The sequence below is a fragment of the Clarias gariepinus genome, chromosome 2 (assembly GCF_024256425.1).
Source record: "Clarias gariepinus isolate MV-2021 ecotype Netherlands chromosome 2, CGAR_prim_01v2, whole genome shotgun sequence".
Taxonomy (NCBI): domain Eukaryota; kingdom Metazoa; phylum Chordata; class Actinopteri; order Siluriformes; family Clariidae; genus Clarias; species Clarias gariepinus.
In genome coordinates this window covers 32419558-32442988 of record NC_071101.1, presented here as the reverse complement: position 1 = coordinate 32442988, position 23431 = coordinate 32419558, and the positions used below count along the sequence as shown (strand labels likewise).

Below are 23431 nucleotides of genomic sequence, written 5' to 3'. Positions count from 1 at the left end.
TCAGCAGACCACATGAACTTTTTTATTGCTCTAAAGTACAATCTTAAGCTCTAACAAATGTAAGTGTTTTTACTTTTTTTATTTCTTTCCAATTAGTCTAACTAACGTGTTTTTTTCTGGCCATAGAGCTGTGGGTATATGAAAATTTCTAATTTCTTAACCTTGAGATCTTTGCTGCTTTTCTAAAATGTTAAGGATGTGAAATATGACATGAGTAGCTTAGTGGTTAAGGCCTGTGGCTTGGAAAGTGACAGGTTCAAACCATAGCACCACCAGTCTACCACTGCTAGACCCTTTAAGTAATGCACTCAACCCCCGAATGCTCAGATGTAACATGCAATAAAAATGTAAGTTGCTTGGGATAAGTGTATTGCTGTTTAGGAAATAAAAAATTAGGTGGTATCTTTTTGACTTACAACTTTCTTCTTCATTCCCTACCCAACAGCTTCAAACAAGCTAACATGGTTTATAGCACATCTTTAAGACAACAGCAGATTTACAAAGAGTTGCAACACTCAGAGATAAAGCGCTATCCACCCTCTTCCTCATACATGAGCTCATAGACACTAATTTCTGGCCATCATCGCTGTGATTGACAGTAGACAGTTATTCCATCCTCCAGAACCTGAGAGCTAAGCCAATTATGCTTTCTTGGCTCTCGGATGTCTGTGGCATCAGAATCAAACTCTCTATACAACAAAGTAAACGCTTTCACCGCGGTGAATGAAAAAAGATTATGTAGACCTTCAGCATGCTGTGAACTTCCTGCAGTCCCAAATCAACATTCCAAAGATGACAAAGTCAACATTATATTATACGTCTTGTCTGGCATCTTTTGAACACATACTGTAAGCAGACAGCCTATAGGCAAAACATAAAATAGTACTCTAGATTGCAGTGGTACTTCTAGTCCTTTGGTGAAGGAGAGTTCTAGGGTTAGGTTTTGCACATCTGGTCTATTATTATAAAGTGTTTTTCTTTATCTTTAAACTTTTGTCAAGGGTTAATGGGTCCATTCATCACCTGCCTGTTGCTAATGCAATGACTCGGATACGGTTGCTATAGAAACGTTTCTCAGAAAGCAGTTATCAGAGTAGTCCAAATAGAGTTGCCATAGCTTTGGCGTGACAAAATTCTCAAGGAAGCTCTGACATGCTGTGGCCTTGATTGCATCTGCTGGGCAAAATGAATATAAACAGCTATTTTCAGTTTTTTTCTTCTTCTTTTTTTTCTGTTGAAACATACAGCATAGACCTTTAGCTATTCGGGTTTAAGTGTAATGAAATTATCTTTAAAAAATAAATGACAGACTGTTTTATGGAGCTTGATTCATTTTATTTTATAGTCATGGTGACAAGTGAGATAGGTTTCCATTCTTCTCTCTCTGTCTGTCTCTCTCTCTCCTTGTCCCTTTCTTTATATGGACATACTTAATTTGGAGACCGTCATCTACCATGCTGGGTCTGACTGTCCATCATTAACCGCGAAGAATATGATGGAGAGTATGATTTTTTTTTTTTTTTAGTATGACATTCTATATCTTTACTTAATGTAGACGGAAAAAGTTTGTCCTTTGTGCTGAGTCGGCCAAAGTCTCAGGAACACCATAGATATTCACATCAGTCCAAAATCTCCTACAGGTGTTCATTCGGGTTGAGATCCGCTCACTGTCAACATTACAGCATATCATTTACTCTGTTTTTGTCTACATCAAACCAATTAATGTGCACTCATGTCCTGTGGATGGGCGGAGTCATCCTGGAAGCAACCGACTTGAATGGTGTCTATTTCTGTGATTGAATGACAAGTTTCTTTTTTTATTGAAACGTTTCTTTCCCCCCCAATCTCATCAATTGCTGTCTTGACTATCCAACCATGCCTGCTTGGCATAAGAGGTTCTTTGTCCTTCGTTATGATCTGAGTTGTCACTCTTCATTGAACTCCAAATCAGTGACATTTATTTCTCTATTCATCCTTTGAGAATGAAGTAATCATTTCGACAAAGAGCATTCTCCACCCCACTTCGACCTCAGCTTTCTTACTGAAAGTTATCATCATCATTATCCAAGAACCCTATTTTACACTGCTGTTTCAGAGAAATTATGGACTGCAGTTGGTAAAAGAATATATAAAGTGGTGTGTATGATATATATATATATTTTTTTTTTTTTCTTTTTTGTTTCTGGGCTGTGAAATAATAATTCAATCAAAACCTTGGTTGTAAAAAACACCTTCTTTTGCATATGCCTGCTTGCTCAGTGAACATGCACAATGGCTGTGTTATTATATTTATACGCACGTTGTACTTCTATATTCATCACTAAAAGCAACAGGTTTCCCCAAAATGAGGACAGATAAATTGGTTAAAGCATGACAGTTAATTAAAATATCCTTTAAATGGCTTAATAGTGGTAAACATGTTTTTTTTTTATTTTTTTTTTAGGCACGATGATTTGAAGGAGATGTTGGACAGCAACAAGGACTCTCTAAAGCTAGAGGCTATGAAAAGGATCGTTGCAGTGAGTATTACGGTTTGGTCCAGTAAATCTGAAAGTGCACCTCTACAGTAGAAAGTAAAGGCATACGTCTTTCATTTTTTATTTTCCTCTCAGTAGTATTGCCTTTTATATTTTTTGCTGTAGGTACAGAGTGTAATTGATTACTGTAATGATTCACTTCATTGTCAGCTTATTTATCAACTAAATGACTCTCCTGGGGAGCGCTTAAATTTAATCCTCATGGTCCTTTTACATTGGTTGCACATATCATGTGATGAATTCAGTCCTGAGAATAAACCACCTTCTCTGGCCAATTTTATGTGTTCTGGCATTATTATTAGCCAGACCTCCTGATTTCTGGTGTCGCCTCATTGCCAAGCTCAATCTTCACAGACTCGCCTTGTTGTTTCTATGCACCAGATACATCTGCATGCTCATTGTCTGGTAGCCTGATGAGATATCTGTATTGACCTGATTTTTATTGTAAGTCTCCTAGTAGGTCCCCACGATCCTAAATACAGGATAAACCGGTATAGAAGATGAGTGAGTGAGTGAGTTAGGTTCGTTTCTGCTCTGTCATTTGTTCTACAGAAAAATCTTTGGGCACACATAGAAACCTTGGCCTGTTTATTGTTTATTGCACTAGGCAGGGCCATTATGCTCGGCGAGGCAGTGTTGTCAGCATGTGTTTTATGGCTTCAGTGTTCAAACAGTGAGCCAAGAGAACCTCCAATCAGTAGCTCCAAACAGACTAAACCCATTAAATCTCAGATAGCACAAAAGACTCGATGCAGCTCTCCAAGACCAGGTTAATATAGAGCTCATTTTAGTCTATTCATGTCAGTATATGTTTAGCTGATCTATAAACGGACATCAAAACAAGGCTGGAATACGACACTTTATTCAGCCCTTGCGTCCTGTAAGAGATATTGTAATTACGAGATGACTGCGGTGTCGACTACACGCTTATGACTACGGTGTCATATACAGTACAAAACCTAGAAGTCCTGTAAACAGCATGACTCAAAAAGACAGGGCAGTGAAATAAACATCCCAAAGTTTTCCCTACACCATCCGTGTTTTAAGTTCTAATCAACAACCCTGAACTTTTTCCAAGTCGAAGTTTGTGCCGGAGTGGTTTACTGCGTATAGTCTAGAGAGGCCTGTGTGATGTCGTGATATTAAATAGGACAGGGTGGAGGGTGGAGGGCGGGATTGTGGTACAGTGTGGTGTTAAATATTCATTCCTGGTGTCAGATTCTCAGGGTTGTTGCAGCAGGGAAGCTGAGGCCTAAAATATTTATCACGTGAAGTGAAGATGAGGGAAAAAGAAACAGCTTGCTTGACATGGGTTCGATTATCTGAGAGCAGAGGAGGGAGCTGGAGTATTAGTGACAGGTCAAAGCACACCACAGATCTTTATGTTAAATCTGGAGACATTATGTCTGATTAAGCCAAGCTTTGTTAACTCTACTAAGGTTTTGAAAAAAAGATTGTTAATAGAAAATGAAATCTCTGATCCGTGAGTTTTATGGCCACCATGATTTAAGAGTGTGAAGAAGGCATACTTTAGAAACTTCATCAGATTCACCATCTATCATCAAAAACGGGTATTAAAGAGCTACTCTCTTTCTCTACTATCTCTTTTTCTCGGTCGTTCTTCCACTGATGATCATAAAGAAAGATATTAGCTTTTATTTCCAACCAGCTCCTTCCAGCCTCCATCTGCATATAAAGTTTTTTTCATGACTCCGCTGTGAGATGTGTGTGGAAATATCTCCAGCGCCTGTAATGCCAACACAGGACATGTACATATGCCTAGATACTGTTTACATAATCACTCCAGCACATAGTAGCACAAATGCTCACATTTGTAAGGCTCACAAAACAGCTTTGTCATCTGCAGCATTGTGACATTATTTGATGCTAGACGTCCAACTGGGTTGTTTTTTCTTTTTTTTTTTCTTGCCATAGATGATTGCCAGAGGGAAAAATGCATCTGATCTCTTTCCTGCTGTAGTAAAAAATGTGGCCTGCAAGAACATCGAGGTAAGTTTGGTCAGGGTGAGAGAAAACCGGCTTAAAATGTTCAGTCAATGACACCGTAATATAGTGAAAACAACAAGTTTTTTTTTTTGTTGTAGATGTTTGCAAATTATATAAATCAGCTTTTTAATAAACTTGGTGACAGCTGCAGCGGTAGTACGAGATAATAGAGAAAGATTTTAAAAATTAGTTTCGGACTAGTCATATGTGGTGTGTGTGTGTGTGTGCAAGTATGTTCATTTACATTGTTCATTACATACTATTTCAAAGTGTGAAATAGTAAATAAGTGTTTACTTAGGCTAGTGCAATAACAGTTCTCAAACTAGCAAGATGAATTAAATATAAGTAGGAAATCAGAATGTCAAGTCTAAACCAGAAAATACAGAATAAACTGGTAGACAAGGCACTTGGAAAACAAGGTAACTGGGTATATATAGACAAATGAATCAGGTGGACACTAGTTACGACGCTAATGCCAGGACAACTGGACCCAAACAGGACATGGCAGAATAAGGAAAGCATTCGTTTTCACCATAAGTTTAAATCGCAGCAATCACAGAAGTCCCAGATGAGTCCAGGTGTATCGATGGCTTGGACTGCAGGAAAAAAAATAATGATCTTGATTCATGTGTACGTGCGATCTAATTTCTGAATGACATTGATTCACCCGCATGTATTTCCCTGCAGTCAGATCACGCTACATAAGCGTGTCCGCTTATTCACTTGACAACAATCCCAGATTGCTTCATCAGTCACACTCATTGGTCACACTCACACAGTGTAAAATAAAACACTATCAATTCATCAATCAGGCCGGAGATTAGTGAATGATTCAGTTACGCAGCTTAATCACTTCCTTATTTCCACTTAATATCACAGCGCTTGCTCAATTCCAGCCAATCAGAGGCTGGAGGAAGGACAGTACCAGCCAATGGGAATCCGGAGGGACTACATTCTGATGATCTGTTTTTGATTGGCTCCTTTTAATGTTCTCTGTGTCCTTTAATGTGCATGTGACAAACTATTACATTTTCTTTTGTTGTTACTTTTAGCAGCTAGTACATACTTTATCTTTATTTTTTATCAGAGTATGATAAGTGTCTCACACACGCATTCTATTTAAGTTTAACAGCTTTATTCAAATTATTCACTTTAAAGGCTCCAAAATAAGGAAAATCATCTTTTTTATTACAAGAGTTAAAAGTTCTTTCATTTATTTATTTATTTTTACTTAAATGCAATAAGTGCTTTGGTTTAAAATGAGAATGGTATGAGAATCGTGAGAGCGAAATCTAAGTTCCCATGGAGAAAAATCGCGGTTCATATTTTGGTAAGTATCCTGCAGCCCTAGGGATGGCATAGACTCTCTGTGATGACAGTCATATCGGCACTAGCCAATCCTGGGCATCTAAAGCTCATGGATGGATAGCACTTTTATCTGCATGTTACACCTCCTTTTAATGCAGCATGAGCAGCAGTTCATGTTGAAAATTTTCCACTAGTTAACATGAGGGAAACCATATTCTCATTCAATTCATTCTACCAGGTATGGAGCTGTCGCATGATGCAGGAAAGCTAACCCGTGGGCGGGAATTGGCTGGGACTAAATCAGAAACAGCGGAAACAATCCAAAAAATAAAAAAATTAAACCAAACACAGGAAGTGAAAGCAGCTCTGATCTTACCGGGCACACAAAGCAGAATTTGTAACATGTAATCTCTAAATCTATGTGTGTATGTGCCTGTTCCAGGTAAAGAAGCTGGTGTATGTGTATCTCGTGCGCTATGCTGAGGAACAGCAGGATTTGGCTCTACTCTCCATCTCTACCTTTCAGCGAGGACTCAAGGTTTGCGCTCACAAGCAGCATTTTATAATCTTCAAAACGTACAGATCAGCATGCATTATGGCTGTATTGAAATGTGTGCGTCAAGGCAGTTGTGCAATGGTGTGCCAATGCAGCCGATGCAAACTTCATTCTGAATCACATTAAATGTGTTTATAATGAAATATGCATGATGAATTCTGATGTTAATTTGTTAGTTGTGCTGTACACTATGTTCGTTAATGGTTGTGTACTCCGCGACCTTGGACATTAGTTTAGCTGTTGGCTTCTGAACCAATGCAGCCTTGTAGGTTATTGAGCAATGAGTTGGTGATGATAGTATCGTCATTAACGTTGGTGTTGGCATAAAAGCTAAAGATTTGGAAGCATATCATTTAGAGGAGGTGAGAAGCAGGACGGATTAAAACACTAAAGTGCTGCCGCATTGCCCTCTTTATCTTAGTAGATTCCAATGGCACAGCTATGAATGAGTAGTAAAAAGGCATTAAGGGTAAATCTACTCACAACAAACATCTTTTTACTTTTTCTTAAGCCACGATGCATGTACCTGACACCTGTATGACCGGACATGACTCAGCAATGCTCTCTGAGTCATTTTTTTATGAGTTGTTTGAGTGGAAACACCACCTAGTGACCTTATGAGGAAAATGCATTTCGTCCTCCCCCACAGTCACAATGCAATGACATATCTGACTCTAGCTTGACATCAGCTAGCCTTTCAGAAGGTATTTTCTCCTTTTTACTTCCTGTATTTTCTCATTTTCACTTCCCTGTGCAGGATCCTAATCAGCTCATCCGTGCGAGTGCCCTGCGCGTTCTCTCCAGTATCCGAGTCACGATCATTGTGCCCATTATGATGCTGGCCATTAAAGAGGCAGCTTCCGATATGTCCCCATATGTCCGCAAGACAGCCGCTCACGCAATCCCAAAGCTCTACAGGTATGAACACCTACCACTGCAAAAAGATTCAAAAAGATTTTTTTTAATGCTGTATCAAAAAAAAAAACTTTAAATAAGGACTTTCCTAGCAGCCTTATAGACAGCTGGAACAGTCACAGTGAAGACAGTACAGGCAACAGCATTTGCGTAACCATAATGAAATCCAATATGAAAGACAGTTTTGGCTTGGCAAGAAGATAAAAAAAAAATGACTTAATTATAAAGGGTTTTTAAATGTTATCAAACATCTCCACTCTCTCTCTCTCTCTCTCTCCAGCCTGGACCCTGAGCAGAAAGACCAGCTAATTGAAGTCATTGAAAAGCTGCTTGCCGATAAAACCACTGTAAGACGGATGCAAAGTCTTTTTATGTTGCCAAAATCAACATCATTGTTAATAACACATGCTTCCCTGATCATTTATTCATCAGTACATGCATACGGTGTTGTGTTTAGCTGGTGGCAGGCAGTGTGGTGATGGCGTTCGAGGAGGTGTGTCCAGAGCGAATCGATCTGATCCATAAGAATTACCGTAAACTCTGCAACCTGCTGATTGACGTTGAGGAATGGGGACAGGTAGTCATCATTAACATGCTCACCCGCTACGCCAGGACTCAATTCCTCAACCCTAACATTAACGTACGTGCCGTAACCCCTCATTCATCTCTGTAAATAAACAGTAAGTATGTCAGTGGTCTTGTCCAAGATTGACATGCGGTATGTATTGTCTCTAGGAGTCCCTGCTGGAGGAGGGTGGAGAGAAGGCATTTTACGGTTCTGATGATGATGAGGACGATGAAGAAAAGAAGGCTGAGGCAGCTGCCCTTGCTAAGAGGAAGCCATATGTTATGGACCCTGATCATAGGCTGTTGCTCCGAAACACCAAACCTTTGCTACAGAGCCGGAATGCAGCTGTTAGTATAATACTCTTATACTCTTTATAAGAGGCTATTAGGCTAATTGGCGTCCCCAAATTCCCTGTAGTGTATGTAAGTGTATGCATGTGTGTGTGCCCTGCTCTGGATTGCCACCACGTGCAAATCAGGACAAGTTAAAGGACATGCTAAGAATTTATTGAGTGTGGCACCTTTGAGAGCAGGAGAAATAAAAGGAAATATCAGCCATAATGTGTCCAAAATCTTAATTACTTGTTAGTAACCTCTTTTTTTTTTTATAGACCTGATGTGTAAAAGCAATATCACACTTGCACTCATGCAGTTGTACTCAGTATTAGTTACGGCTGAATCATAGTCACACTTTAGCTCGTGAGGGGGTTTATAAATATAAATGAAAATTAATCTACTCAATGAAGCACAAACTCAGTAACACTGATGGTTCTTTAAATGGCAGTAATCATACAGTGTGATATCACATGTTTTAAGGGTCATCATACCAATTATTGACTTTATTTCATTAATTACTGTTCACTGCTATTTAAAGAATTTTTTTAGGTATTTGGTATAAACAAGGTATTTGCTTATTTGCATGTGACTTGTGCACTCTATCTATCTATCTATCTATCTATCTATCTATCTATCTATCTATCTATCTATCTGACTATCTATCTCTATCTCTCTCTCTCTCTCTCTCTCTATATATATATATATATATATATATATATATATATATATATATATATATACACTACTCTCTCCAGGTGGTAATGGCAGTTGCTCAGCTCTATTTCCATCTAGCACCTAAAGCAGAGGTGGGTGTCATTGCCAAGGCCCTGGTGAGGCTGATGAGGAGCCACAGGTCAGTAATAGAAGAACATCGTTTAGCTCTTGGCCGATTCAGTTAATGGTGTGCCGTTAAACCTTCTGTGTGACAATCAAGGACTCTGTCCACACAAAGTGATGAAGTTATCAGTCCGTGTAAAAAAAGACATCTCAAATGTTGTCATTAAACTGTGATGCCCTTGAGTGCTGAGTAGAACAACATTGCACTTACTGTATACAAAGGGTTTGAAATGTTTTCACATAATGTTAAGTGAGAGATTTTTTTTCCCCTCAAATTTTTTACTCTTCAGGCAATTCAAGCAGCTCACTCTGGTTCTCTGACATGTAGCTCACTTCCGTTGGTAAACAAGGAGTTAGAATTGTTCAGTGCACTAATGGGAGTTGGAATTAAAAATGGGCTCCTATTAGTGCCAGGCAATATGACCCAAATCAATAGCAAAATTAATTTTCTATTTGTTCTTTGCCCCGTGGCAAGGTTTTATAGCGTTTTTTTTTTTGTTTGTTTGTTTGTTTTTTTACATGAAAGAGTAATGTGACTGCATATGCGGTCACGTGGTTTTAAGAGGACAGTGCATGAACACACAATGAGAATAGTATAAACCAAATTTTAAAAAACCTAAATAATTGAGAAGAGCAAGATCTGTAAGGTTCTGAATGTCATTTTCATTATTCATTATTATTCTACTACTTGCCCATACTTAATTTATTATGTGATAATGTGGTTTTATGTTGTTGTTGTTGTTGTTTTTTTCCCTTTGCAGTGAAGTCCAGTATGTTGTTCTTCAAAATGTTGCAACCATGACCATCAAAAGGAGGGTGAGTCATTACTATCAAAGACCGCAGACATTTTTTAATCAAAAATGTCTAAGAAAAGTAAATCCAACATATTATGAATAAGGAATTAGCCTGCTCTCACTGCCTTGCTTTTGACACAAAATATAAATAATTGTGGTTGAAGGGGATGTTTGAGCCATACCTGAAGAGCTTCTATATCCGATCTACTGATCCCACACAGATCAAAATACTAAAGGTAATTGACATTTGTGGAAATATTTTACACCAAGACATTTTGTATTTTTTAAGCATGATAATATGAATTTTATTTGATTTCATGTCCACTACAATGCAGCTTGAAGTATTAACCAATCTGGCAAATGAAACCAACATATCAACCATTTTGCGAGAATTTCAGGTGAGAGATATATATAAGCAGTTTTCAAAGTGTACCTAAAGGTTAATTGAGTCTTATAAATGTACATGATAATGTTTTGGTGTAGACCTACATTAAAAGTATGGATAAGGACTTTGTGGCCGCCACCATCCAGGCCATTGGCCGCTGTGCCACCAATATCGGTGAGGTGAGAGACACCTGCCTCAATGGTCTCGTCCAACTCCTGTCCAACAGAGATGGTGAGTGAAATCTATTCATCTTATATGCAAATACAAATTTGCATGAAAACTAATAGATTGAACAAAGTAGGTATGTGCGGGGACAAATGTTTTTTGTGCTTCTGCTGCAGAGCTAGTGGTAGCAGAGTCGGTGGTGGTGATTAAGAAGCTCCTGCAGATGCAACCTGAGCAGCACAGCGATATCATCAAACATATGGCCAAACTGACAGACAACATACAGGTAGATCTCCCCAATCTGCTTCCGAAATGACCCCTGTATTTACATTTGCATAATAATAAGCGTATTATACCTTTATAATTATGTACATATATTACTCACTGTGTATGGTACAGGAATATCGCTCAGGAGCGCCTTTTTTATTTTTTATTTTTTGTTAACAAAGGTCCCGATGGCAAGAGCAAGTATCCTGTGGCTGATTGGTGAATACTGTGAGCATGTACCTAAAATCGCTCCTGATGTCCTGAGGAAGATGGCCAAAAGCTTTACCAATGAGGAGGACATTGTCAAGTTGCAAATCATCAATCTGGCTGCTAAGCTTTACCTGACAAACTCCAAGCAGGTGAGACCGTGCCATGGAAATCTATTTAGTGTAAAGTATATCTTATGAAAGCTTGGCTTTGTATTTCCTGTCTGTATTTCTCTGTGTGTGACCTGATGCTGGAGGAGCTTTTCTGAACAGTTCTTTGGTGTTGCTGTCCATGGTGCTGAAATGTAGCCAGCCTTTTAACTTCAATGATAAAATCAATTCCACAGACTTCCTCGGTTTTCAATTTATTTTATTAACATTATTTAGATTCTTTTTTGCCATTTTTCTTAATTATTATGAAAGTAGTGTGTAGTTTCCACTACTGTAACACATTTGTTAAATAATCATGCTTCAGGACACAGGGAAGGAATCACTGCCTTCGAACTCCACCCAGTTGTATGGCAAATTTGTGTGCTTTCAGTTTTTTCACATCATTTGAGGATGGGAGAATTTCATAGGCAAATATATAGCGTGTTGTTCATTCCACTATGCAGTATGTCTATGTGTTCTAGAGGGTTTCCACTATAAAACCCTCAGAGATAATTTTTGCAGAGAGATAAAATACTTGCAATTTAAGTCATTGTTTTAACATGCGAGAGTGAGACACTGTTGAACACACATGCAGACAGATGTATTTCCTTTGCTGTCTCACTCCCAGTCTTTCATTCTCTTTATATTTAGACCAAGCTCCTTACGCAGTATGTTCTCAACCTGGCGAAGTATGACCAAAACTATGACATTAGAGACCGTGCGCGGTTCATCCGTCAGCTCATTGTCCCCACGGATAAAAGTGGAGCCTTGAGCAAATATGCTAAGAAGCTTTTTCTTGCCCTTAAACCTGCACCTGTACTGGAGTCTCCATTTAAAGGTAAACTAATAATTTCCTGTCAGTTTATTATTAAATGGCCTGATTTCACATTAGTGCGGTTTTAAATATTTATTCGCTGATTTCTAATCACCTCAACGTCAGTTGATTAAATAATTTGTAAATAATAAGTAACTCAAATAATTGATGCTTCACACATCTCTGGATACAAACAAGTGTTCCTCATAATAACTTAGTCAACTGAGGTGACAAGAAATTGCCAAATAATTATGTAGACCTACACAAAAGTGAAATAAAGTGAACTTAAAATGTATTTTTTAATTGATTATTGGTTAATTAAGTTATTCTTTGCAATACCTACCTAATGAAATTTATATTATATGTGTGGTATATTGTTATATTATTCTTGTTGTCTTCTGTAAGCTGTTTTTTAGAGCAGACTTCTCAGTTTACATGTCTGTGGTGTGTTTTTCTGCCCAACAGACAGAGACCATTACCAACTTGGCTCGCTGTCTCACCTGCTGAATACCAAAGCAGGCGGCTACCAGGAGCTGCCCGACTGGCCCGAATCAGCACCTGATCCCTCCGTGCGCAACGTGGAGGTGAAGGATTCTGTGCGTGCAGGGGGAACAGTTACTCTCAGAGGCAGGGCTTCGGGGCTCAGGCCTGTGGCAACTGCTCCTCCACCCCACCAGAGGGAACCCCAACATGCAGGAGACATCAAAACAAAAACAAAACAAATCCTACCCTCTCCAACCAAAATCGGCTCCTTCTACAGACATGTCTTATATCTCCTCGCTCATCAGCATAACTCCACCCTCATCATGCATTGTCATTGCAGTTGGCTTGTTGTAAGATAGTGACAGATTTCCAGTACACTTTATGAAGTAGGGCTGTTATGCTTTTGAGTGTTGAGAAATCGATTCAGCTCTAAATCGAGGCCTTATTATTATATTCATGCTTGTAGTGTTTAGTATTATACCTTCCTAATAGTTATATGGGATTTTAAATCCATGCCATCCATACCAGACCTCTGTTGGGCCTTTTGGAAGAGCAGTGCCCACAGAGCCCTTCACCCCTCATACAGTGTGCACTCCACACACCGAACAAAGCCACCTCAACTCATCACAATCTCTGCACATCCTCCATTGTGCGTTTAGGTCTGAAAGCTCACAAACTTAATTTTAACTTAAAGTTAACTAAAGATTCTTTACTGGCTCTTTACTAGGTTGAGTCTAGGTTCGCTTTGTCTAGCTGTGGAGTGCGAGAATGAAAATATGGCACATGAGATAAGAGACAGGTTTGTTCTCTTTTCATCAGAACATGTGCCATTTCTTTTGATGTCTCACAAATTTGCCATTGCTTGTAAACATACCAGCAAATGTTAATGGGGACCTGTACACCCCACTGATTGTATATTTGGTGGACAACATAGAGCAGCTTAAATGTATCTGATCGACCAACCGTAGCAAATTAACTACACAGATGCTTATATAAAAATGACAAAAAGTCATTTTTACTATTACTACTTACTATTAAGGTCGAACATGACAGGTTATACGTGCATTAATATAAACATGTCTGTTTTGCCCGAACAATATGAAAGATTGTTGTTCACCATATACATTGAGGTCAATAAGTATTCGAACACCCTGTGATTTTGCAAGTTCTTTCACTTAGAAATCATAGAGGGGTCTACAATTTTCACCCCTGTGGGAGACAAAATCTAAAAAAAAAACATTGTATGATTTTTTAACAATTTATTTGTGAATTACTGTGTCAAATAAGTATTTATTTACTTTCTTATCAGGCAGGTTTCTAACCCTTAAAGACCTGTTATTTTGCTTTTAAATAGTCCAGCTACTGTACACTCTGCTCATGATTCTAAATTAGTAGCACCTGTTTGAGGTTTGAGGTTAGCTGTCATGAAGACCCACCTGTGCACCCCACTAGCAGCCAAAGTCTAAGTAGCAACATGGGCAAAACCAAAGAGCTGTCAAAAGACACAAGAGATCTCGATGATCCAGAGGAGTCATGGGAGAAAGTCTTGTGGTCAGATGAGACCAAAGTTAAATTTTTTGGTCTCAACTCCATTCGCCGTGTTTGGAGGAAAAAGAATGATGAGTATCATCCCAATAATACCATACCTACAGTGAAGCATGGGGCTGAAAGCATCATGCTCTGGGGGTGTTTTTCTGCACAGGGGACAGGACAACTGCACTGTATTAAGTAGAGGATGAACGGGGCCATGTATTGTGACATATTGGGCAAAAACCTCCTTCCCTCAGTCAGAGCATTAAAGATGGGTCGTGGCTGGGTCTTCCAACATGACAATGACCCAAAGCACACAGCCAGGAAAACCAAGGAGTGGCTCCGTAAGAAACATATCAAGGTTCTGGAGTGGCCTAACCAGTCTCCAGACCTAAATCCAATAGAAAATCTTTGGAGGGAGCTGAAACTCTGTGTTGCTCAGCGACAGCCCCGAAACCTGACAGATCCAGAGAAGATGTGTATGGAGGCATGGGACAAAATCCCTCCTGCAGTGTGTGCAAACCTGGTGAAGAACTACAGGAACCATTTGACCTCTGTAATTGTTAAAAAGGCTTCTGCACCAAATATAATTTTTTTTGGACTCAAGTGATCAAATACTTATTTAACTTAGTAATTCACAAATGAATTGTTAAAAATGTGATTTCCGGATTTTTATTTTTAGAGTCTGTCTCTCACAGTAGAAATGCACCTATGCTGAAAATTGTAGAACTCTAAATAATAGAAATTTCTAAGTAAGAGAACTTGCAAAATCACAGGGTAATCAAATACTTATTGACCTCACTGTTGTATATATAATGACTGGTACAACTACAAGCAGAATGTTATTTGATTTGTGACTTGTTTTGTTTTTATTTACTTAGTTAAGCAAATTTATGTTTATTTGACTCATAATGCATAAAACACTTGAGTCATCATGCAGATTTCCTGTTGAGGAGACCATCTTGTAATGTCTAATGTAATTTCCCATCCAGTTACCCTTTCTGTTTGTTCCTTTATAACCCCTGTCTGTTTGCTCCACCCCTGCCCTATGCCACCCCTTGCCACATCCTCATCCCACAGCAAGAGGAAGTCATAGACACCAGTGAGGGGCGAATCGGTCTCCTTGGAGACTGGCGAGAGGTGCCCGCAAGTGTGCAGTGGCTTCTCCTTCCCTTCCTCCTTATCTCCTTACTGTACCTCCTTATCTCTAGCACAATTTCTTCAAAACTCCCAGAGCACAAACATACATAGTGAGACTACCTTAAGTGAGGAGTGAAATACACACCTATACACACATACTGTATATGTACATAGGGTGTAATTCTGTGCAAGGCCTCTGGAATGCGCGTGCAGGAAGTTGGCAGCAAGTTGTTTGGGTGCTGCAGCTTACAGGGTAATCAGACTTGCTCCTGTCTGTATCCATGGTTTGACTTAAAATAAAAAATGGTGAGTTTAAAGGCCAGGTCAGCCTGCTGGGCCACATGCACGGTGTGCTGTAATGTACTGAGCCTTCTGATATCTTGCTATCGTGGCCAACGTGGCCAATATATATATATATATATATATACACTATTCACAATAAAATTAAAAAATAACAAAGTTAGGGATATTGTTATTTACATGAGTGCTTTTCCTATTTGCTCTGAATTTGAATGAAATAAGTAAAAGTTTTCTTTAATATTACTAATAATGTATGAGAAGAAACACCATTTTTATTAGTTTAATATTTATTACCCCAAAAATTTAGACAATAACCAGTAATAAATAACAATATAACATAACAAAAATTGACAATGTCAGTAGTGGGTGTTTCCACCATTTGCCGCAGTGACAGGTTGACAGCAACGTCTCATGCTCCTCATTAGCCTAATGATGTTGTTCTGAGGCAATGCGTTCCACTCTTCCACAAGGGCTAAAAGCAGTTCTGCCAGATCACGTGGGGGTGGGGTACAATCATCCAGTCTCTGCTTCAACTGGTCCCAGAAGTGCTCTATGGGGTTCAGGTCAGGGGACATTGATGGCCATACCATATAAGGCACTCCAACTCCCTGAAGTCAAGCTGTGACAATTCTGCCACCATGTGGTGGAGCATTATCATCCATGAACAGAAAGTTGGGGTTGTGCTGGTGGAATTGGAGGATGATGATGAGTTCTATGATGTCCCTGAGGTAAGAACGTGCAGTGACTGAGCCATGTTCAATAACCAAATCTGTTTTGCGCTGACTGGTGATGCCTGCCCAGACTGTTGCACCTCCTCCACCAAAACAAACCCTGGGGACCATGTTGACCTCAGCGTATCGCTCATCTTCTCCAGCAAAGCTGACGACAATCATTTGTTAAACAGGACGGTAGACCACTGCTGCATTGTTCAGGTCACCTGCAACGGTCGTCTGGCATTCAAGCCAAAGTGGTGGAGTCAGTTGCGAATGATTTGTCTGGAAACCCTAGTACCCCTCGCATCTCGTAAACGGCCCTGCAGCTGTGTGGCAGTTGCATAACGATGTCTGAGTGCATAGGTCCTTAGGTACTGGTCATCGTTTCGGTCTGTTACTAGTGGGGCTCCACTCCTGGGTCTGTCATGAACTCTGCCAGTAGTTCTGTGTCTTGATGCGAGTCTGCTGATGACACTTTAAGATGCAACATCTGACTGCCTGCCACTGACCCGAAGGCGTGCCATGGCCAGGTGGCGCTGCTCGTCCATTAAGTGACGTCACGTGTTCATGGCTGTTTGAATAATGAACTTGAAATGACTTACTGACAATACCGGCCTTTATTCCCACAGAATGTTGAAATTGATGCCACATTAAAAAAAGGTTGTCAATGAGACCATTACATGGAAAACACAAAATGAGGTGTGTCTATCACCCCAATACAATCGCTTTCCTATCCCAAAAATGTCTAAAGTGAAACAAACACCGTATGTATGACATCCACTAAGTCTCTCGCAATATCCCTAACTTATTGTGAGTAGTGTGTATATATACATAATATACACTATACATTTGGCCTCTGTACACCACCACACTAAATTTGAAAGGAAACAAATTTGAAAGAAAATATGGGGTGTATGAAAATGACTGTTGTTTCTGCGTGGTTAATGCCACGGTTTTGTCGAACCCCTGAGTGTGTTTCATTTTACATTCGATATGATGGTGTACAGAAGGCAATTCTAATTTACTGTATGGACCTGACCATATACATATAAAGTATCGGAATACTAATCTATTAAAGGATGAAATTTCTTAAAGGATTATGATAAGCAACAAAAAAAAACAAAAATTAACTGACCCCATTTGCCTTTACCAAAGTGTGTATCTGTTTCTTGTTTGTGTGCGTGTCTTCTCTTACTCTGAAATCTGCTGTTGGATCTTCAACTGTCATCTCACTCCAGAATCAGGTGTTCATCCCATTTCTGTTGCACTTCCATTGATTTACTCATGTTTTTATAATAAAATAACTTATACTTTATAAATGGTCTATTCTACAAACAAAAATATAAATCTAATGCACATAATATATTTGAATCTTATCTATTTATAGTATATCTTTGTCTCTAATGCAAGTTTGATACAGTTCAGTCATGCTGACTGTCGATTTCATTGCTATTAGATAACATTAAAAAGTAGGATTTTGTAAATGTTTTGGACCATGGAACCGTTGCTAATGTACCTCAAGTAGATTTGTTAAGTGCAACCTGAATCCTTGTGTGTACCTTTTTTAAACTTTTCTGTTCTCTTCTTTTCCTGGCTCTTCTTCTCATCATCTCACATCATCATTCTTTCGTTCCCCTCCCCCCCTATTTTTTTCTTTCTTTCCTGTTCGCCAGGTTATTAGGCTGCTTGAAAGAGTCACGAATCTAACCAGCGTGAGTCTGTTAGTTCACGAAGAGCTCTGCGTTTATTTAAGTCTCGATCCGTGTCGCTCCGAACCCAGAGTGCTTTCTTGCCAGTCAGCTTAGACTTAACTCTCCTTACCAAGCATAGCTTATTGTCTGTCCAGTGCTTAAATCAGCCTAAAGCCCCTGGCTGAGCTTCACTTTCTGCTGTCACTACCATTAAAGAGCTGAATCCTTGCAAAGAGCCAACTGCCCTCCTCTATTACTTTAGCTCATTTTCTTATTGCAATCTTGAGTTATATCCTGACTAAATACAGTATACACATTGCTAACAGCTTCCTTCAATGCACCAAATGTAGCCATGCACTAATGTAATGTCTTAAATCAGGAGGAGGTCATTTGGTAATCTTCAGATGTATATTTTTTTAGTTAGACATTTCTCAGCTACACAATAAATACAGCAGTGACTATGAATGCCTCATGTTTCTGCTTACATATGTGATTCACCTTTATTTATACATAAAAAAAGAAAGGAAAGGCAGCATGATGATGCCAGAATCCCATGTAAGCACATCATATACTGTATATATTATGTACAGTATGTTCTAGAAGTTTACAGCCTGTAGCTGGCAGAGGCATTCATGGCCACACAGTGCTCTAACACTGTACAATCATGTTGCATATCTGTAAGGTGACCGTGTCCTGTGGCCTTCCCCAGGTTCCAGAGTGGACTAAATGCACCAGTAGGAAGGAGCGGAAGGAAAAGAAGGTGGAGAAGCCCTTCTACTCTGACTCGGAGGGAGAATCTGGACCCACCGAGTCTGCGGACAGTGGTAATTCCGGAGAGCAATACTAGGATGTCTGATATTGAAAATTGTAAACTGTTTTAAAGAATTCAAGTCAGAGAATGAGATTGCTATATTAGAGTTTATACGCAAATGAGATCTAAAAGGCATAAATGGATAAATGGAAATAAAAATGTGGCAAAGAGCCATGTATAAGGTCAACTTTCATTTGGCTCAATCTGACCATCCCCTTTTTTCGCAGAGACGAACTCCAGCAGTGGAACAGAGAGCGGCAGTGAGGAAAGCGCCTCAGGCTCCGAGAGCGATGAGAGCAACGAGGAGTCAGAGTCTGATGAGGAGGAGAAGGATAGAGAAGAAGAGATGACCAAAAAGAAGAAGAAATTAGATAAAATCAAGTCTAAGAAACCAGAGAGTGCAGAGAGGTCTGATTCAGTTCTACAAACATTTATTTGATGTTGGAGAAAGAAGAGAATTATATCCTACTATTGTATGTAGACTGCAACACAACTCTGTGGTACTGTGCTTCCTTTACAGTGATCAAAGTAGCGGAGATGACCAGAAAAGAGGCAGAAAAGGAGGGAAGGAGCAAAAGAGAATATCTGATTCAGAGAGTGAGGAGGACAGTGACTCTGAAAGCAGTGAGTCGGAGTCAGAGTCAGATGATGAGTCAGACTCAGATATAGACACCAGAAAGAAGAAGGTTTGTTGAAACACGCTTTTTTTTTTTTAATCAATGGGTTTACTTTTAGGGATAGTTTTCATAAAGCTTTGTATTCATTAAATTACCATTGAGTTACAACAGAACTGATATAATCTGCTAGCCTATTTAGATTGTCCTGTACCCTACTCCACAGCCCACACTCACAACTCCTGCCCTGCACCAAGGGGAACTTATGGACAACATGGAGATCAGTCTCCTCAGAGACTTCCATGAGGTGTCCGTAGTGTGCAGTGGTTTCTCTTCCCGCTATCTCTGAAAAAAGAAACTCTCAGCAACTACATTTACAATCTGATTGAAATCATTCCTATTAGAGATTACAGATTAACTGTTTACATGGATGCTGATTCAATAGGATAAGCATTTACATGCTCAAAGCATTTAGTCAGAATATAACTTTTTTGATATGTGCAAAGTAGTTCTGCCACAGAAGAATTTAACTTTAAGGTTAGGTTAGGCATCCCATCTTTTATTATAAATCCCACCTTCTGTGTTATGATTGGTTACAAGAATTCAGTCTTATCTGTGATTGGTGAGCATCTTTATTGTGTATGAAATACAAAAAAAGCCAATCGGTGACCTTAAGTTTAAAGTAAAAGGAGAAAGGTGTGCCCACTCTAAATTTCCATCTCAGAAAATCAGGGTCACGTCACATAATGATACCCTCATGTGGATATTATTACTATTATTAGTGGAATATCAAGATCCATGTAAATAGACCTAGTGACAAACACTTAAAAACTGCTTAACTGACAGTGATGGTAAAGTCATGCCGTCTTATGTTGTTTGTTGAAAGCGTTACATACTGTAGCAAATACCTTTCTTTGTTTTGCACTTTCTTTTTTTGCAATAAATATTGAGTCGTATGATTGGGGTTGCTAAAAATACACAACAAGACAGACATTTTGTGGATTTTCTCTTCTCACAGACACCTGCATCAAAAACACCACCGGCAAAGCAGACCAAAAAAGAGAACAAGAAAGAGTCCAAGGAAATGTCTCTGCTCGATCTGGACGACTGTAAGTACGATATGTTCATATTGTCTGGAAAGTCTTTAAATCGTCACGTATGTAGTGAGTCTTAAGATATTTGCATTTTGAGGATGTCCCTTGACCTAGGTGCTTTAAGAACATACTACAAAAAATAATATTCCATTTTTGGTCTTACATACAGTCGAAACATGGTATCGGTGCTAAAAAGTGTCTCACCTACCGTATGTATAGTGTCCGTACCTTTTTTTAAATTCAAATCTTTCCATGATCTTACCTGTCGTTCAGATGAAACTTGGCCAATTTAGATTTTACTTGAAAAGACATAAACCTGAAAAAGTGTATTATTCTAAAATGCAAATGAGTTTGACATGGGTACCGACACTGATTTTTTGCTTTTTAAGCTTTTACTGAAAAACAATTTAAGCAACAATTTTGATAGTCATATGTTTCTAGACACTTACACCTAATTTTAGTAGAAATATGATTAATTTGCATTTTAAATTATTATTGTTTATTCTTCCTAAATTTTTATATTTTTTCCAGTCTGTACCTGTTTTTATTCCCAAATTTTACTTTGGTGCTTTAGATTTAATTATATCTTCTTACCTTTGGAAAGGTAAGCATCCACGATTAAATAAGTCCCTACTTCAAAGATCTAAGAGAGACGGTGGCATGGCTCTGCCTAATTTTCGTTTTTACTACTGGGCAGCAAACATTCGATTTGTCATTTTTTTTGTCATATTTTCATAACCAACCTAAACGGCCTGTCTGGGTGGAAATGGAGATAAAGTCTGTCAAAAACCTCTCTGTCTCTGCACTCCTTGGATCTGCACTCCCCATCTCCTCAAATAAATCAATTAACAGTTCAGTTATTAGGCATACCTTGAGAGTATGGGCTCAGTTTAGAAAGCACAGCGGTCTTCTGGGCTTCTCTCTGTTCAGTCCTATCGTCTCGAACCATCTCTTCCAACCTTCTTTACATGATTCAGTGATTCAGGAATGGTACAATAAGGGCATCAAGCTTTGTAAAGATCTGTTTGTTGACCATAGGTTTGCACCGTTTGAGCAGCTTTCTAAGAGGTTTTACCTACCCAATTCTCATTTTTTCAGATACCCGTAAGTAAGACACTTCATTGGCTCTTTAATACCAAATTTCCCTAAAGATCCGCTGCAAATATTCTAGATATCTACTATTTATGGTGGATTGATGGGTTCGAGTTACACCCCTTTATGTAAAGTTCAAACTGCTTGGGAGAAAGATTTAAATTTGTCACTGTCAGTTCTTCACTGTAATGTAAAAGCGGAGAGGCGTCTCTTATTCATATTTACTGGACATGCCCGAATTTGGAAAAACTTCAGACTTGAAATTTTAACAGGTGTGGGGGCCCTTCCTTCGTTTTTTTCATATACATTTATAGTTTGATTCCCTTCTTATTTAATTGTTTGTTTTCTTTTCCCTTTTTTTGCATGTAGAACCAAAAAACTTCCAGCTCCATATTCTTTTTTTGTTTTTCTTTAGATGTCTGGCATCTAGCCTTTCTTATGCATGTAAAACTGGCTCGGGGAGGGGAGTGGTGGGGTGGGTGCTATAGGGTTTATAAAAAAAAAAAAAAACTATATTGAAACATTACATTTACCCTGTTAGAATTTCTGTTTAAAATCATTAAAATTTTGTTGAGAAAATTATTATTGTTTAAAGTGCAAAATTATAATGCTGAAAATTTGGGCACATATAAAATATTCTCTCCAAAACAGCTAAAGTGATTAACTTCCATGTTGCATAAACTTCAGAAGTAGCTTTTTTTGGCACATTTTCCATATTATATGTATAACTTAATAAAATAATAATAATAATAATAATAAAAACAGCATTAACACTATGTTGAGGATAGAAAGGGAAACTTTTTCCACCATTAATACTTTCTTCTGCCTCTTTGCTTCAGTTGAGCCCAGTCCATCACCTCAGGTGACCCCTGTTAACAACTTCCTGTCCAGCAGCCTGGTGGCAGATCTAGAAGGACTGTCACTGACTGACACTGTACTCGCCCCCAGTGTGAGTTATATAAACCACTGTCTTTTTCTTTGAAGCATGTTCCAGAATAATTCCTTCTAACTGATACGTTACATGTCATGTCACAGACCATCGCCCCATCAGGCTCGATGAGGATGTATGAGTTGCTGCACCGCATCACAGGGGAGGGTCTGGGGGTCGAGTACTGCTTCAGCAGGCAGCCCTTCAGCCCTGATCATAACATGGTGGCTGTGCAGATCCAGTTCACCAACAACACCAGTTCAGAGACCAAGAATCTACACATTGAAGAACCCAAAATGCAGTCTGGTATGAGGATCAAGGAGTTCACCGAAATTGGTCAGTCAGAGAAGATTTCAACTGCACACAAAAGATTAATTATAAAATATGTCACTACAGTGTGAATGTATGAATCAGAATTTTAATGCCTTAATTTTTTTAAGTTATTTTTTTTATTTGACATTCCATCCCATTCTATAAAAGGCAGTTTTAGGCACGAGGTGCAGCCCGAGTGCTGATGTTATCACAGCCGTTTTGATATTCAGTGCAACAGCGTGACCTCGAGTGTGATATTAATTTTAAACGACAGTTCTACAAACTGCATTTATTATCAACAGATTATGATTTGTTTATTTTCCTCCACCAACACAAATCCTTTTGCAACTGGCGGAACTAATTAAAATTTACATTTTATTTGTTACATAAAGAACCATACACACTACAAAATGCAGTGAGATGCTCACACAACTGAAAGTGGTAAAAAAAAAATGTAGTGCAAAGTAGTTGAATAAAAACCACAATAAAAAAAATTAAGTTTGCAAATGGAAAAATAAAAATAAAATGTAAAGAAAATAAGAATATGGTGGCACATTGGCTTAGTGGTTGGCACTGTCACCTTGCACCTCCAGGTCATGGGTTCGATTCTCTTGTCAGGTCTGTGTTTTCCCTGTGCTTGGTGGGTTTCCTCCCACAGTCCAAAAACTTACCATGGTCGCACTAATAGGAATAAATACAATAGTCACCATTGACCTCCATGGTTCCTAGTTGGACTACAAAGGTTCATAGATGAATGGATGGAAAATAGTAATAAGCATGAAAATAAAATGTACAAATACAACAAGTAGAAAAAAAAAAATATATACAAAAAAAATCAATCTAATAAATATGTGCAAGCAAAAATATAAAGTAAAAAT

The 23431-nt window shown here is 38.7% G+C and overlaps 1 protein-coding gene across 9 annotated transcripts in view; it reads left to right on the top strand.

The window, feature by feature from the left end:
* LOC128510949 (AP-3 complex subunit beta-2) overlaps positions 1-23431 on the top strand; it is a 48656-nt gene that overhangs the window by 17153 nt on the left and 8072 nt on the right. For 3 of the 9 annotated variants that reach the window (XM_053483528.1, XM_053483492.1, XM_053483510.1), the window contains exons 2-24: positions 2444-2519; positions 4473-4547; positions 6296-6391; positions 7167-7327; positions 7605-7671; positions 7782-7964; positions 8060-8239; positions 8983-9080; positions 9826-9880; positions 10023-10094; positions 10194-10256; positions 10342-10474; positions 10585-10694; positions 10858-11034; positions 11683-11869; positions 12311-12429; positions 17685-17723; positions 18412-18526; positions 18741-18921; positions 19034-19199; positions 20146-20236; positions 22153-22262; positions 22349-22577. In XM_053483528.1, the coding sequence (XP_053339503.1) occupies positions 2444-2519; positions 4473-4547; positions 6296-6391; positions 7167-7327; positions 7605-7671; positions 7782-7964; positions 8060-8239; positions 8983-9080; positions 9826-9880; positions 10023-10094; positions 10194-10256; positions 10342-10474; positions 10585-10694; positions 10858-11034; positions 11683-11869; positions 12311-12429; positions 17685-17723; positions 18412-18526; positions 18741-18921; positions 19034-19199; positions 20146-20236; positions 22153-22262; positions 22349-22577 (2783 nt within the window). Of the gene's footprint in view, positions 1-2443; positions 2520-4472; positions 4548-6295; positions 6392-7166; positions 7328-7604; positions 7672-7781; positions 7965-8059; positions 8240-8982; positions 9081-9825; positions 9881-10022; positions 10095-10193; positions 10257-10341; positions 10475-10584; positions 10695-10857; positions 11035-11682; positions 11870-12310; positions 12442-17684; positions 17724-18411; positions 18527-18740; positions 18922-19033; positions 19200-20145; positions 20237-22152; positions 22263-22348; positions 22578-23431 lie in introns of all 9 variants that reach the window. The other 6 variants (XM_053483536.1, XM_053483557.1, XM_053483502.1 and 3 more) reach the window with 2 other exon arrangements.